The sequence below is a fragment of the Camelus ferus genome, chromosome 11, assembly GCF_009834535.1.
Source record: "Camelus ferus isolate YT-003-E chromosome 11, BCGSAC_Cfer_1.0, whole genome shotgun sequence".
Lineage (NCBI taxonomy): Eukaryota > Metazoa > Chordata > Mammalia > Artiodactyla > Camelidae > Camelus > Camelus ferus.
The window spans coordinates 32,289,261-32,305,701 of NC_045706.1; the positions used below are offsets into that span (position 1 = coordinate 32,289,261).

Sequence of the window (16,441 nt, forward strand, 5' to 3'; positions counted from 1 at the left end):
CCCCATCCCGGTCACTCCCCTGGCTTCCCGCTGCCGGGTGCTTACTGTTCTTACTCACTCTCAGGAATACTCTCTCCATGGCTCTGCCAGGCCAGCTCCTCTCTCATCTCTGCTTAATGTCATTTTCTCAGAAAGATCTGGCCCTCCCACGCCTTCCCATAGAATTTATTTTCTTCAGAACACTTACCACTCGTTTTATTACGTACTTACTGTCTTTGTTTAATGCATGTTTCCTCCCCATACTGGGAGGCTCAACTGACATGAGAGTGGAATCTGTCAGGTTCACCACCTGTCTGCCCAGAGCCCAGCACGGCACCTGGTATACAGTGGGTGTGCAAACCAGTGCTGACCACAGGAACGACACAGATACTGTGTCATCTTAGGCACATACTGGCTGCCGGGCGTTTATTCTTTACTGTGATCCATCCTGGAGTGGCAGGAAGGCCTGAAAGTAATCTTCTCTAGAGCTCCCAGAGGCAGAGCCAGGCTCTCAGAGAACAGAATCGGCCCTGGAAAAAGAAAGGTCCACGCTGGAGACCCAAATACATCTCTGGTGATGGCGAGTGACTAGGTCACTTTCACATCATTAAAACCGGGCTGAGGATGCCTACCTCACAGGTCTGTTCTGCTGATTAAGTGGATGAGAGTAAAAGGGAAGACATTTGTAAAGCACCTACTATGTGCATCCTTTCCTAATCAGTGCACTCAGTGGGAGTAAGTTTTAAGAATGACCACGTGACTGGAATGGCTCTCAGTAAGCAAGATTTGAGTTACTACATGGCATTTTAGCTCACAGCAAGTCAGAGAGAACACTGGTGTGGCACCAGCAGGTTGCAGTCTATAGATGATCAGGTGAAGATGGAAAATAGTTGTGCTGTTCTTTCTTGTTTCTGCTGGCATTGCTCTGAGCACTTCCTGTGGCCTCTCATTCCTCCACAAATCTATGGGGCAGGGATATAGTTCCTGCTTTACAGAGGAAACCGAGACTCAGCCAAGTGAAGCAAATCGCCCCATGCTAAGCCACAAACGACCATATACTTGAACCCAGGCCTATCATGTGACTGTTGTGACCTGAACAGTGAAGCCCTAGCCCCAGGATCTTACAGTGTGACTGTCTTTGAGACGGGGGGGCGGGGGGTGCTTAGAAGAGGTAATCAAGCTTAATGAGGCCATAAGGGTGGGGCTCTAATCCAGTATGATTGATGTCCTTACAGGAAGAGGAAGGATGCCAGGAGACTGTTGGGGACATGGCTGGACTCTTTTGTTAGCACTGCCTCTGCTTTCTGAAATCTGGATTCTTCCACTACATCGGTTTTATGGGTGCCAGTAGCAAATGTGTTGTGAGGGGGAGGACACACAATGACTGTCAACATCCCTCTCAAAGCTCGGAATCGAATAGGAAGACAAACACCAATTACTGTGGTTGTGATAAAAGTGTTACAGAAGGAGAAAGTCCAGCTCAGCTGGCTGTAGGAACAGGGCGTTGGTTGGGAGAGGGGCTGAGGGTGAGCATTTGCTATTTCTCCTCTCGGGGTGTGATGCTCCATTTGATTGCAACCCCAGCACCCCAAATCCCACAGCAGGGGACTGGGTGTCAAGCGGGGTTCTACGTGGCTTTCAGCAAAGTACTGTTGCAGACCCCTCTGCGCCGTAACAATCAGAGGTGGGCCCCCGGCTTCTCAGGCCTCACTGGGGTGCAGACTTCTCCACACCTTACTAAACCGGTGAAAAGGGCAGAGCTGAGTCTGTGCTGATAAAGCACAGCTGGGTGAACTGAGCCTTTCCTCAAGTGGAGGTGAGGCAGGGACTGACAAGCAGGTCACAAAACTGTTTTCTCTTTTCCTTGGGGCGACCTCCAGCCTTCCAAGGCCCTCACCGGTTCTGGCCCACGAAACGGGATACAAGTAACTTGGGCTCTGTTTTGAGCGCTTCCCACGCGTGGCCCTCTTGGGTCTGCCCTCCCTGCAACAGCCTTGAGCAGGGGAAAGCCAGAAGGCGGAGGGAGTGGGGTGCTGCTTGCAGGATGCTGCTCCCACATCTCGGTGACTGCCTGGGGTCTCCAGCCACCTCCCTGGTATCACTCATCTAGACAAAGCTTTAAGCAGACATCTGAGTCTCACTTTACCCAGATAGAATTTCCTGAGGCAAGGCATTAATAAAACCAAGCTGCTATCTAACCTGCTAAGCAGTCTGTCTTTCAAATCACTTGGGCCTTTCTTTGATAATTATTTTGAAAAGATGATTTGGATCTGATTAACTCAACAAAATGAGAAATTGTGCTGAAGTGTCCGTACACCTCAAGTGTTATTCAAGGGTCAGTGTGACATCTTAAAACTAAACAGCTCAGAAAGTCTTTAGGAAATGCTTAGCACCTCAAATATTCAGCAAACATTCATAAAATTGTTACAATAGTACTTAGTGGAGGCTGTACAATGGAGGCTGTGATCTGCAACCACTGATACAAAGGATGACAGACAATAAATTATGCAATCAACTTTTTAATAACAAAGATACTATTTTAACATGGTCAAATATACTTGGCTAAGTCCAGATTTTAAAAAACAAAAGTATCTAGCCCAACAGCACAACCACACAGCTTTGTACAGAACATTCCCTAGATCAACAGAAAATACATTTGAGCACAAAAATAAAAAATATTTAAAGAGGATCTCTAAGCAGCATTTTATTTCTGCAAAACAGACATATAGTACTGATTAAATATCTACAAGTGCTTTTCCTTTACAAAAATACATATATTCTTAATAGACTAAGTCATTAACAATGACCTGGTAATCTTTCACTTCAATTTGAATGATTTATAAGCTAAATCTTACAACCACAAAAAGGTTTTTATTTGTATTAAGATGTTACCACTTTTAACAACGACGACAACAACAACAAAAAGCTTAAAATATTTTATATTTCAAAGGAAAATCTGCAACATAACTGTACAATATAGCCTATGATGGTTTTATTTAAAGTGAGGGCTACTCCGCTGAAGACGGTGCTCGTTGTGCTGCCAGATGCAGGAACGCAGCAGGACACTGGTGCCCCCCCACAAGCTCTCAGCGCTGACCACAGCTTCATAAGGACACTTGGGACCCCCTCCCCATTCAAAAAAATACAGCAAAAGAAGCTGACCCCACACAATGTTCGGCTGAGCCCATTCAATTTCTAATGTGTAGAACTCCTGCTGCATGGACTGATGGGAAGTCCATGCATAAATATCCTGTTTACTATCTCTACATCACCCAGAAATATTTAATCTTCAATTCATACTGGATCAGTTTCGTACTCCATGAAGCTCTGAAAGATGGAAGAACACTGGACCCAGTATTTTTAATGGTTCACTTGACTCTAGATTTAGATTTCTAGGTTCTAGATTTTTAAAATACTTAAAAATCATTTCTGAACAGTGTCTCAAGTTCTGAATCCTAGAAAAAGGGGCATAACAAGTATAGATACATTTTAATGAACACTTAAAATAATTTATTTTTGTTTAATTTTATAACTTTCTGAAAAGGAAGTGCTCAAGCATTTTAATTCTATTCAAAAATATAATAAGGACAGCAAATAAACACACTGCTCGTGAAAACCACCTCACACTAGGAAGAGAATCATTTTCAAATTATTGGGAAAATGACATTGCTTTAAGGAAAAACCAGGAAAACCCTGTAATGTATATTTAAGTACATTTTAATGAACTTTCAGTCTGAAGTTTTTTCAGCAAAATACTACTGACCTGTATCAAGTAAATTCAGAATTGATTGGTTATTTTGTGCTTTCAAAGGGTTTGAGTCTCTAGTACATTTAATATTTTTCCATTTTTCATAAACCAGACCTGACAGACATGTTATGTTCCTTATTGTAAGGATATATATATCTTAAAATAATAGCATTTCATGCTTTTGTGTTTCTAACCCAGAAACTTAGATATGGCAAACACTCATTTTTGCAATTCCTACAACCAATATCTCACTGGTATAAAGCACAGCCTGCTGGGAAATTCCTCATGATAAACCAGAGTATGTCATGGAGTGCATCCATTTTTTTCCTATCCAAGGAGGTTTACCTAGTGGCCTCTCAGAAAAGACATTATCGTGTGAGCTTCACTGGAGGGGGCCCACAGCCTGAGCTCCCCCAAAAGAACCGTGTGAGGAGAGCGCCTAGCTTGACATTTATGCTTTTCATCTGGGACCCGTCTTGCCAAATTCGGCTGTATGGCTAGATTCTAACAACAATAAAGTAATTGCTGAGAAACAAGACAAAGAGTTACTTGAAAAAAAAAACCAAAACCAAAAACACAGGCCTTTAGGAAAATTTTGCCTTTGAATACAGAAAGAGCTGTTTACTTATGCAAGCCCAACAGCATGTACTATTTTCTACACAAGTAAGCATGTCAGCACTCTCACTAAAGCCTGTCTTGTGTAAAATTTCTCATGTCACTAAGAACTTGGGAACTAAATCTCAATTTCACTTTCAAAGTAGGGATTTCTCCCACTTTTCATCCAGAGGGAGACTATCTGTTGTGTTAATCTCTTTCTCACCTTTGAGGATTTCCTAAGATCTGTCAGATGGTGCTGGAAAAACAAGGAACGTAACTGAAAGGAAGTGTGCTCTGATTGCTGCAAGAAAAATCTGCATTTGATTGATCTTACCACGAAAATTCAGTTTAAAGCCTTTCTTTGGTGATATTTTAGCAATTACTCAAGGTTATTGCCTAATTATATAAAAGTAAATCGCAATCTAAAAATTTCCAACCTCCAAACATTTAAAACTGTCTAACATGGATATTAACAGTAAAATGTCTTTGGTGATATCTATTTTCCTATGAAAATCTTTCAAAAAGAGATTACTCTAACTTACAACAGCCTATTTAGATACAAAACCATTGATAAGAGACAGGGACAGAACTCAAAATTTATGCAGTAAATCTAAAACAGAAATGCACTTTAGCAATGAGGCACTTTCTCTTAAATAGTTCAATAAAGCTAAACAGTTCACAATATTATATAACACTTTTTTTCCCCCTTAAAGAATCATTTTAATTTAGGTTACACTTAAGTGAATAATATAGTTGAGCAAACTTATTACATTTATAAAATGTGGCATATTAGTATGGGACAAGTTTTCAATGAATAAAGAAATAATATATTCTTCTAAAAGTAGTTAAAAGACATTTACCCAAGGTACCTGGACCCCAGACTGAATAACCTAATAGTACCTCATCAATCAATCTTTTAGTTTATTTTTTCATACTTCTTGAAAGTATTTCATTAATCTAGAGAAAGGGCCATATTTGGATTTTTCTATTAACTAATGTGATTACTTCAGTTAAAGTGATGTCTATAAACCACAGACCTTCTGTAGATTTGAGGTTCCTTGATCCTTGTACATCTTTGATATCCAAAGCAGAGAAAACAGATTACTTACAAAATCTTTTATGGAAACAAATTTCTTATCAGTTTGTTGCTTAAGAAATGAGATTAAAGAAAAACTTAATTTAGTTTTATTCTCCAAGATGATTATTCCTATAGGTTATTTGTATAAAGAGTTTATTTTATTAGCACCCTAAGTTTGTGAAACTAACCACCTGTATATTTTTGCCTGTGTATTTTTTCTATACCTGGTTTCTTGCAAATTCCACAACCTGACTTAGGGGATAATTAACTAGGGATTAGAGAATTACTAGACATGAAAGTAGTCCCATACTTAGAAAATTATAGTTGAATATACCAAAAGAAGTTGGGAGAAGTCTGTGGTTCTACTATTACCACATTACTCAGGACCATCATAAAATGTGTACCTTTCCCCACGTGGCAACTGATGCCCCTCGTTATGCAAGGCTTTCACATGTTTTGGCACATATTCCATTGCATTTCAGTAAAAATGTTAATACATTAACATTAAATTAAGGAGTTTTATATAAAACTATTCTCAATTCCATAATTGCTTCCTATATATTTCCTTGGAAAATAGTGACATTACATAGGATGAGGCAACAGGCCAAATTTAAAGAGATTGTATATAAAACTCACATAAGGCTGTAAGTTTTGGCTGGGGACCCCAAAACATCTAGGTCTCATTTGCATTTTTTTTAAATGCACTCTCCATTCATTTTTAGTTAATTAACTTTCATATGTAATCACCAACCTAGATGTGACAAATTTATAAGAAACTTAAAAATTGCTCAAGGAAGTCAGGGAACTGGATTTCATAGCACAGCAAAATAATTTCGGTAGCTAGCGAGTAAATTCAGCTTTTGGTTTAGTGTAATGGTTTGTTCCAACCATTTTGAAAGAGTTAATGAAAATCTGCCTTTCAAATTCCATTTGTGAGCCCTTCCAAGCGCAAACACAATCTAACAAAATGAAATTTTAAAAGTACTGTCAAAACCTTTTTCACAAAAGTCAGACCCAAAACAGAAAACTTTAGACTTTTTGACTTGAAACCAAGATATATGGAAAAGATAATTATGAAGTTTCAGCCTTTTATATTGTGAAATGCATCAAGATTTAGCTGTATTTTGTATGTTTCTTAGAGTTGTACAATGTTTTATTAAGAAGCATTTTGAGATCAGAAGGCATTAATTTGTGATACATTTTACTAGAAAATGTAGCACATTTACTATGTATACAGTATAAAAGCTATGTGTATAACACACAGATTGTGCTCATGTCAGATTTCTAAAACATTTTTTCCCAACTTCCAAGAATATCAGAATCCATTAACTTTGTTTTAAAGCAATTAATAAAACTTAATTTATGAAAACAACTGCAAATTTTAAAAGGTTTAAAGTGAAGTTCTTCATATAATTTAGGGTAACAAGACTTTTTCACTTGCAGACTTATCTCAAAATGAATGGAAGACTTAACAAAACTGCTAGATCAAGGACATTATCATAGTTCTGACCTTAAAGAACTTACGTATAAAACAGTAAACCCATTTCCCCGATTACTACAGGATCTGAAATGAAATATCCTCAAACCATTCATTGTGGTTAGTATAATTGGTCTACTACACTGCATTGGTTCTAGTTTATGCATGTGGTTTGGAAATGTGACAGGTAACTAACAGGTTTCATCTATAATTGCTTTGAGATTTTTGAAATCCATAAAATAGCTAAAGTTATCTGCTCTAAAAATCCTAATATTTAAAATCATCATAACCTTCTGCATGCCACAATGACACACACCTAAGGCCAACTGAAAAGAGAAGCCATGTACTTGTTAGATAAGAGCCACAGTACAATGGTGCACACAGAGGGGCTACACACATGACGGTGACATTTCATGAAGCGGCACCTGCTTGTTGTAAGGCATCATGAAAAACTGACCTCACTTACACATTGATTTTGTTAGAAGTAAATGTGATCAGCTGCCAACATTTCGAATGGTTGTGAATCTCACTTCAGTTCTCCAAGAAGTCATGCACATTTTCAATCTGGAGGGTGAACAGGTCCCTCCTTGTGCAATTGGTCGACTACAGAGACAGATGACTTGAAATGCTTACAATTATACTGTATACTGTGCTCTAATGTTAAAGAATAATTGGAATTCTTCCCAAAGGACTTGTGTACACTGAAGGGTGAACTATTTTGCACACAAAAAGCTTACTGAGAACAGGACAGTGGCTCCAAAACCACTTTTCTAAATATATTTCCCATACAAAATAATTTCAAGATATAATAATTATTAGTTTCTTGTACAGTACTCTACTTAAAAAATTAATCAAATAGTAAGTATGTGAAAACTGCAACACCACGAAGATTGAGCCATTTTACTAGTGTAATAATCAAACATTAGAACAATCCTGGAACAGGCAAGCAAAATATTCAGAAGGCCGAATCACGGCTGCGCACCTAGCTGATTTCGACCTTGACTTGTATTGTACACTGGGAGACAGCACAAATGCCGTATGCAGATGGGTCAGTAGCAGAATGGCACTTGGTTTGCTCCTAATAGAAACAACATAAATGCAACTGATAATTTAGAGACAGACAACGGCCTTATTCGCATGCTGAGAATCTGGTTGTGTCCCTCTAGTCCACATAGTTCACTGTCAATCTGTCGATGAGTAAAACATAGTGCAGGATTCATTCGGTGGGATCTGGGCCCCTTGGTCTAACCGAAATCAATTCTTGGTCGATACTGCAATACCATGGGGTATGACTATAAAATAAAAACAGACGATGAATAAGGCTCTGTTTATGTAAAACCAGTATAAATTATACATGAAAGATTTTTAGAATGTGGGGTTATGATCTACAATATTCCCTGGTACTAGTGATAATGGTAATTACAATTTTTAATTGCTATTATTTTCTAGAATCAGTCAAATTTTCCATAATATACAACAAAGGTCAAGTTCAAAAGGCTCACAGATGTGTCATGCTGGTGGCACATGGGTATGGTACTGATGTTAACATGGAGAGTGAGGCAGGCCTGTGGAGGACAGAGAGCTGCCCACCTGCTTAGAGGTGTTCACTCATTCACCCAGACTCCATCAGCGCTCTGGTTGGTGACAGCCCCCCCGGAGTCGCAGGTTAACAAAGAGACCACCTGCCATGAATCTCTGAAACTGGGGTAGTGTTCACAAATCACACATTTTAAGTAAGTTTGTCACTTTTAGCAGTTAAAATGTATTTTAATGGTCCATGATAAAAAATGTTGAAAATAAGTAGCTAATAGTTACGTGAAATGTTTAGGTGACTGCCTCCTTTTAATAGTCAGCTGATACTATTAAACATGCAGATTTGACTATTACATAGCTGAGTTCACGTGCCCTTCAGGCTGCTCTGCGCAGGGAAGGAATCACACACGAACATGCAGCACTGGGGAGGAAACAGCTTCCTGTGGATGAGAGTCGCACTGCTACTTCTCCATCTGGTTTTCCCGGTTTGGCCACATCATATACAACTTCAAAATCAGTTAGAAAGGGTCTGCAGAACCAATGGTTTTCCTTTTCTTAAAGCTGTAGATTCCCCTTTTTAAAATGAAACTTCCAGAAGCTACTTTTAGGAAATCAAGAAAGGGGTGAGATGGCCCCTGGCTGTTCTCCCCTCATCCCCATGTGGGTGAATGCAAACGCCCAGTGCAGAGAACGGTCTTCTGTCCTACAGACAAAAGGGGTGGACTGAGATTCCATAACCCTGAAAATGCCCCTTTCCATAGGCATCCCAGCTGTGTTCTGTGCCGGGAAGTCTCTCTGACCATTCAGCACAGGATGGGACTGGAGGGTAGGAATGAAAATTCCTAGATTTCGCTATGCCCAGCTGAAGCAGCGAGGTGGCACCACCACAGGTCACTGAGGGCTGGGGTAAAAGTTACAGGCAGTCTTTCAGGGCTTCCATGGTCTAAATCTATTTTGGTTACATTCTGCTTGCTTGTTTTTATTTTAAACTTTACTCTCTTCCCTGAGTATCTGTGAGCGGGGCACGGAAATCTGTGTTCTACGAAGCTCCCTGGGCTTTGTGAGGTTCAGCCAGGCTTGGAGCCTGCTACCTAGACAGCCTGCCACCCTAACGTGACTACTGCCCATCCTGCTGGCCCGACCCACTGCTCGCCTCTCATGACAATCTTTCTAGCTTTGCTTTCCATTCCTGACTCTTGAATCTGTACACTTTCTGCAAATAATTACATCACTCATTCAAGAATCCATTCATCATGTACAGAAGAATCCATCACCGGTTCTACTAGGATGAAGGCAGAGAGGGAAGTAAAATGGCTTGGTTGTCAGTGATTGGAATTTCAGTTTTGGGCTGAAAATGGTTTTGTCTTCCCCACCGAGTAAGCATTTTTGTGTGTGTGTTCTATGACAACATGAAGTTTAAGCATTTTATTGGTGTTACAATACTGGAAATTGTTAAGGTATATTCTAAGTTCTGTTTGTGTTTCTGTCTGCTTTCTGAAGTAAAATGGCACTGCACTCACTATAGGGAAGCGTGCACTGTGTTAACTGACCTCACTGAATGGACCTACATTTCTGAAAGCTGCCAGTCCTCAGTTTCATCATTTACTAAAATAAAGAATACAGACTTCCAAAGTATGTATTTCAAATGTGATTAATTTTAGAAAATGATAAACTTGACTACATACTGTTTTCCTTAAAAAAATTCATAAAAGTAACTTGGTTTTACTGTAGATTTGGAAAATACAGAAAAGCACCAAGGAAAAAAGGAAAATCAAGTAAACCCCACCATCCAAAGATAACCACCATAGACATTTTAGTGTATATCCGTATATCCATCTACTCTTTTTGTCTGTGTTATTTTTCTTTTCAAAAACCGAATCATGCTACACATATTGTTTGGCAAGTAATTCTGTCCATGTAAGAATTCTGTCCATTTAGAAGTTCCATAAGCTTCCCACCTCCCCTGCACCTCCAGCGTTAGTTCCCAGGAGTGGGACTGCTGATTCAGACAGCACCAACATTTTAAAGGGCTTTTTATAGACGCTGTCACACTGGACTTTGCAAAGTTGTTCTATTTTCACATTTCTCGAAGAAATATGGGTGTTCATTCTTCAACAGCCTCATCAATCATGAGTACTATTCCTTTTCTCTCTCTCAACTTGGAAATTTAATAAGCATAAAACAGTATTTTATTTCTTTCATTTCTCGACTTCTAAAGAAGTTAACCATCTCTGTACACTTATTAGCCAGTGTGTTTCTTTCGTGACTTGTCTAATCATGTCTTGTTCATTTTCCTATGAAAATGTGAACTTTTGTCCTACAGATTTATATAGATTCTTCATATATTAAGGACATCAAGTCTTTCTATCATATGTTACAAATATTCCTTATTTATGGTATTTTTGCCATGTTCTTTTCAATATTAATAGTTTGTCTTTTTCCTTTTACATGTACAGTGAGAAAGTCCATCCCCATTCTGAGATTATTCAGCTATGTCTTCCTCCCGATATTTGATGGTATCATTTCTATATGTAGCATTTTAGTGACAAACTCATGTAATGGGAGATATGGACTGGACCCTTCCTCCTCTGTCACCACCACCAACAGTCTCAGTACCATTAACTGAAAACAAACCCTACTAGGTCACACCCCACCCCCAACATCTCCGCTCCAAGTTCACCGATTCCCCTGCCACTACTGCCTCCGCGCCAGGCCCCTCGGCTGCCTTGCAGCCCTCAAACATCCAGACGTGACCTCCCCTCCAGAGCTCTGCGCTGTGTTCCCTCGGCCTGGAGCACCCTTCCCCAGGGAGACACATGCCTATGACTCTCACTTCTTGTTGATCAGAAATCACCACCTGAAAGAGAAGTCTTCCCTTGGCTATCTTATCTAAAATACTCTATTTATCTACTTTTTCTTCCACCACTATATACCTTACTCATTTATTTTTCATTGGTTACCATCATTAGAGTACAAACTCCATGGGAGGAACACTTTTTTTTTTTTCTTTTTTTCATTTTTACTTGTGTTCTCAGGGCCTAAAAGAGTGCCCAGGGCATACTGAAGGGCTCAACAGATATGTGGTAATGACTCTTTTTACCCTCCACTCATTGGAAATACTCTATAGATTCATAGGTACTACTGAGCTCTTTTTTTTATTCGTGTGTCTGTGTTTAAGTTAATGCACTATTTTAATTACTTCGGTTTAAAATACACTTCACTATGTAGTGGTGCATGTGCCCCTGACCAGTCATTTAAAATGCGACTGACCAGAAGCACCAATCTGTAGTTCTTGATGGACTTCAGAATGATTGACTTTGTCAGGTTAAACAAGAAGCTGGTGAAAGTGTGTTTGAAACTATTTTAAACTTCATAATTTAATTATAGGAGGACTGACATCTCTGGGATATCTGATATACTATTTAAATTTCTTGTGTGTGAAGTGGTATCTTGGTTATATATGAGAAGGACTTTGATCTTAGGAATTACATGTTAAAGTATTTAAGGGTCAATGTCATGATACTTACAATTTACTTTCAAGTGATCCATAAAGAAACAACAGATAGATTTATAAGGAAACTAACAAGATGAGGATAGGGGAAGAGGAAGAAAGGGAAAGGGGGCAAAAAATGAAGCAAGATGTTAACTGGTAAAGCTAAGTAAAAGAAAAAGAAGGTTCTTTTGTATTATTTCAACTTTTTTGTTGTTTTGAAACATTTCGAAAGGAGAAGCTGGTAGAAAAAATAGGACTTAACACTGAATTTTATCAAATGCCTTTTTGGCATCTACTGATATTTATTTGACTTAATGTGTGTGTAAAAAATATGTTTCTAATATACATATATAAAATTCCTTTCCCCCAATATTAAGCCATTCTTGCATTTCTGATAGAAATACTATTTCATCTTGGTTTATTATTCTTTTAGCATATTATTTTAGTGTATCTTATAATCACCTTTGTGTTTATATTCAAAATGAGATATAATACTCATTTTCTAGTTGGGGGCCCTCTGTCAGTTTTTTGCTATCATGATTGTTACTTTTGTAAAATAATTTGGAAAATTCCATCTTTTTCAATGATTTAAAACAATTTAGAACGGCAATGATTCATTCCTTGAAAATTTGAGACTATGGACTGTTAAAAGTAGTTTTGTATCTAGGTATCCTTTGAGGAAGCAATTCTTTAATAATTTTTTTACATCTTTCATGACTTAGTAATTTACGTTTTCCTTTTTTCTGGGTAAATTTTGGTCCACTGGTATTTTCCTAGAAAACTGTCTATTTCAGGAAATTTTCACTGGTATTTTCCTAGAAAACTGTCTATTTCAGGAAATTTTCACAAATTTAAAAAACTTAATAGTATAAAGCTACACACATAATATTTTCTTTTAGTAAAATAGTGGTAAGTTTTTCCTTGAAATTTTCTAGCTGATTTTTGGCTATAGGTGCATCCTATCAATCACAAGTTCAACTTTCTGACAGAACTATAATCCATAATGAAGTGTTGAAGAAAGAAAAGGAAATGTGTGTGAATTTTTGAAAATTTGATCTTATTCCAGTTGTTCTCTAATACTTTAGGTTAGAGTTTAAGAACAGCTTTATTTCTCAGGAAGTAGTAGGCATCAGTGCCACGTGAAAGCAAAAAGCCATGTATGTATGTGTTATAATTAAAGGCAGGGGCATCACTACAATTCATGCCCCAATCAGCTGTGAAGCTAAAAGCAGCTGAACCACCTAGACACATCTCACCAGCTCAGTTAAATTATTTACTCACCCTCTGCCCTCAACTGCAAAACGTAAGGAGAAGGATCTTTTTTCCTAAATCATTTTCTCTTGGCCTTTATGGTTGCTAATTTTGCTTATTCCATTACTAAAAGCCCAGGACTTAACCAGTGTGTATTAAGAAGCAACACATTTTGAATAGAAGGAAGCCTTTACTCTGGAAAATGAATCTAATTTTGAAGTTCAACTGGAATAAGCAATTGCTAAATTTTGTATAAAAATTTTATGTAACTTCATAATTAACTGATTATTTGATTTATTAAGTAAACAAAGCATAATGTTTCTTAAAGCCTATGAATAAATACTTTTTTCCAAGCATGACAGATTAAGTGAAAATAGGAAGAGTGAACAAAAATGGGAGGGGGTCAGGGATGTATCTGCATGGAGGAGGACAGTACTTTTGGGGAGCGCAATTTACATCAGCATCTGGGTCTTCTGTAATGTTTTGGAAGGATGACCTAAGTCTGATACACTGATGAACAGCATTAACAAAGGTCTGGTTGTCAAAGGCTAGGAAGGAAAATGCAATTAGCCACAGCAATGAGGTGATGTCTGTGTTTGGGGGAAAAATGGATACCTAACTGGCTATAGGAAACATTGAAATGATCCCATCAGTAAAAGGCTGGATTTGTGTGTGTGTTGGGTGGGGTGGGGCAGTGGTATCTATTATATAATGATCTTAACTCAGTGGAATATGACCAAGAAAGTCTTTTTGGGGGGTTAATATTTGGTTTATGTGATGAAAGTGGATATGTATCTCTTACTAATGAAATAACATGATAATCTCAACACATTTGTAACGTATAACATGCTAATTTTACCAACCTGCCATTTGCAATACTGTTTGTTTCTATTTAAAGAAAAAATAGAATTAAATAGAAGTGCACTGGAGTACAAAAAAAAACCCAGAACCACACATTTTAATGACAGTGTAGGCATTTCCATTATCACAGCACTGACAATGAGACTGAGGGAAATGCTAGTTTGCTAATTTAACATTTTTTTATTTGAAATGGTTCTTTTAATACTTAACCTACATTCATTTGTCCCAACCCTAAAACTGCAACATCAGAGGTAAATCTGCTGGTTAAGTTTGTTATGTAGTTATAGTTCTCCTTTCTTAGTTCCTTCATCCTTAGGAAATAAGGATGAAGACTAATTTCTGAGAGAGAAGAACAACGATTTTAAAGAAATGCTCTGATTAACCCATGGATTAAGGCTGACCACAGATCATCTTTGTACTCAACACTAATCCTTACTATACTAACACTTAGTCTTTTCTTATTAGATAAACTTTCCTCAGAGGCATGTTCAAGTTTTCTTGGTGCATTACTAAATTTAGGTCATGGTCATTTATCTATTCGAAGCGCTAACTCAAGTAAAGAGCCCAGGGCAGGCCCAGTAAGCAAGCCCACAGCCACATTTAGCTGCTGCTGTTATCCGGCTTCACCTAGTCTGGCGTTTTATCTTTCACTTGGGGATGAATGATTAATTAAACACATACACACACACACACGCAACTGTTAAGAATGGAGTAGAGATCAACATGGAGCAGAGATTTCTCAAGGGCCGAAACTGGTAATTATTAAAAATCCCTGATTCATAAATAATGGCCTTAATTATCATTTAAAATTTCATTTTTAGTTCAGTAAAATTAGATAGTTCAAGAGAACTAAAATAATGGGAAACTTTGGGGACATAAGTTGAAAAGATGAAGTTTCACAGCTCAAATGAGTATTAGTTTCACAAAATTCCATGTCTCAGGAACCTGAGTTTGGGATGAAGGCATCACCTTGGTGACAGGCATCACCTTGGCAACAGGCATCATGAGGGTCATATGTACAGTCGTGAGTGCCTCTTACCTGATACAAAGGGCCATCCTGAGGGCAGACTTGCGAAGATGAGCAGTTCAGACACCGAAACTGCGGAGGAGATGAACTCATCAGATAAGAGGCATCCACAACTGGGTACATATTTAAAACTGATTATTTAAAATATCTGAACGTCAAACATGAGTCAGCATGATTAACTTTAAGTAAACACTGTCCAAAATATGATAGTTGTTTTTGGAAAAAGATTTTAATAACTCAGTGGCTGGTAAATTTAGCTTGAAATAATTTTAGTATCTACATATGAGTCTTGTTAATATTTTGCAAATATTACCACATTGGTGACCTTTCCATCTCCTCTTCAAATGCTAATTCCTTAGAGAACCCTTGCCTCCTCAATCCAGGAGGGGCACCCTCTTCCTTCTGTCCCTTCCTGTAACTAATCTCACCTAGATCTCCTCTTCAACACCCTGAAAGTAACACTGCGGAAGGGGCTCAGAGCTCTGAGAGGGGCAGGGAACTTGCCTCAGCCTGTAAGGATCCATTTTCTGTTTTAGATTAGGTTCTTTACATTGTTCAGATTAGACTCTCAGTCTCCATAACTATTTTGATAGTGTTAGGGTATGAGCTCCTTGAGACTATATCTTACTCATATTTGCCACAGTCTTAGGTCTTAATAGCTAAGTCACAGACCTGGCACACAGCAGCCGGTCAAAAAATGTTTTGGGAGTAAATCCATGAATGAAGATACTTTTAACTAGTGAGTAGATTCATTTGTAAATCCACTAACTTTTTTTTTTTTAACAGTTTAACCATTCGTATTAAAAAAATCATTTCCAAATTGTGATTTTTCAATATTATGCTAAGCACTTACTAAAGACAAACATTTTAACTGTAATGGAATTATAAAATATAGATAAATCTAACATCCCAGAGCAGCTTTTTAAAGTATACTTCGAAAGAATATTTAAGGCGGGGGAGAATATAGCTCAGTGGTAGAGTGCATGCTTAGCATGCATGAGGTCCTGGGTTCAATCCCCAGTCCCTCCTCATAAACAAACAAACAAACAAATAAATTAACTAAACCTAGCTACCTACCCCCGCCACCAGAAAAAAACAAGAATATTTAAGCAGTGATTAAAACAAATATATTGGCAGCCTTTTAAATAAAATTTCAGAAATTCTCCATTTCCTAAAAGACCTTTCCCTAGAAGGCAGTCCTTGAATTTCTGCACAGGGCTCAGCCACATGCTTTGAGACACGTCCAGCACTGTTATCCCTGACAACCTCCCCCCTTTTCTCTCTGAAGAGTCCCCACACTCTGGCCTATCAGACTTTGCTAACTATGCAAGTCCCAAATAGCATTTAACAAGATTTGGGGTGGAAAGAGGCAAATTTCACTAAATGATTAGTTTTTT

At 38.2% G+C, this 16,441-nt stretch overlaps 1 protein-coding gene across 6 annotated transcripts in view; it reads right to left on the minus strand.

Moving 5' to 3' along the window:
• Nucleotides 1-286: 286 nt before the first annotated feature.
• PCGF5 (polycomb group ring finger 5) overlaps nt 287-16,441 on the minus strand; it is a 116,903-nt gene continuing 100,748 nt past the window's right edge. For 4 of the 6 annotated variants that reach the window (XM_032491334.1, XM_032491335.1, XM_032491333.1 and 1 more), the window contains exons 9-10: nt 15,057-15,116; nt 2,483-8,171 (exon numbers count right to left, since the gene is read on the minus strand). In XM_032491334.1, the coding sequence (XP_032347225.1) occupies nt 8,124-8,171; nt 15,057-15,116 (108 nt within the window). In that variant the 3' untranslated portion in view covers nt 2,483-8,123. Of the gene's footprint in view, nt 510-2,482; nt 8,172-15,056; nt 15,117-16,441 lie in introns of those variants that run through there. The other 2 variants (XM_032491337.1, XM_032491338.1) reach the window with 2 other exon arrangements.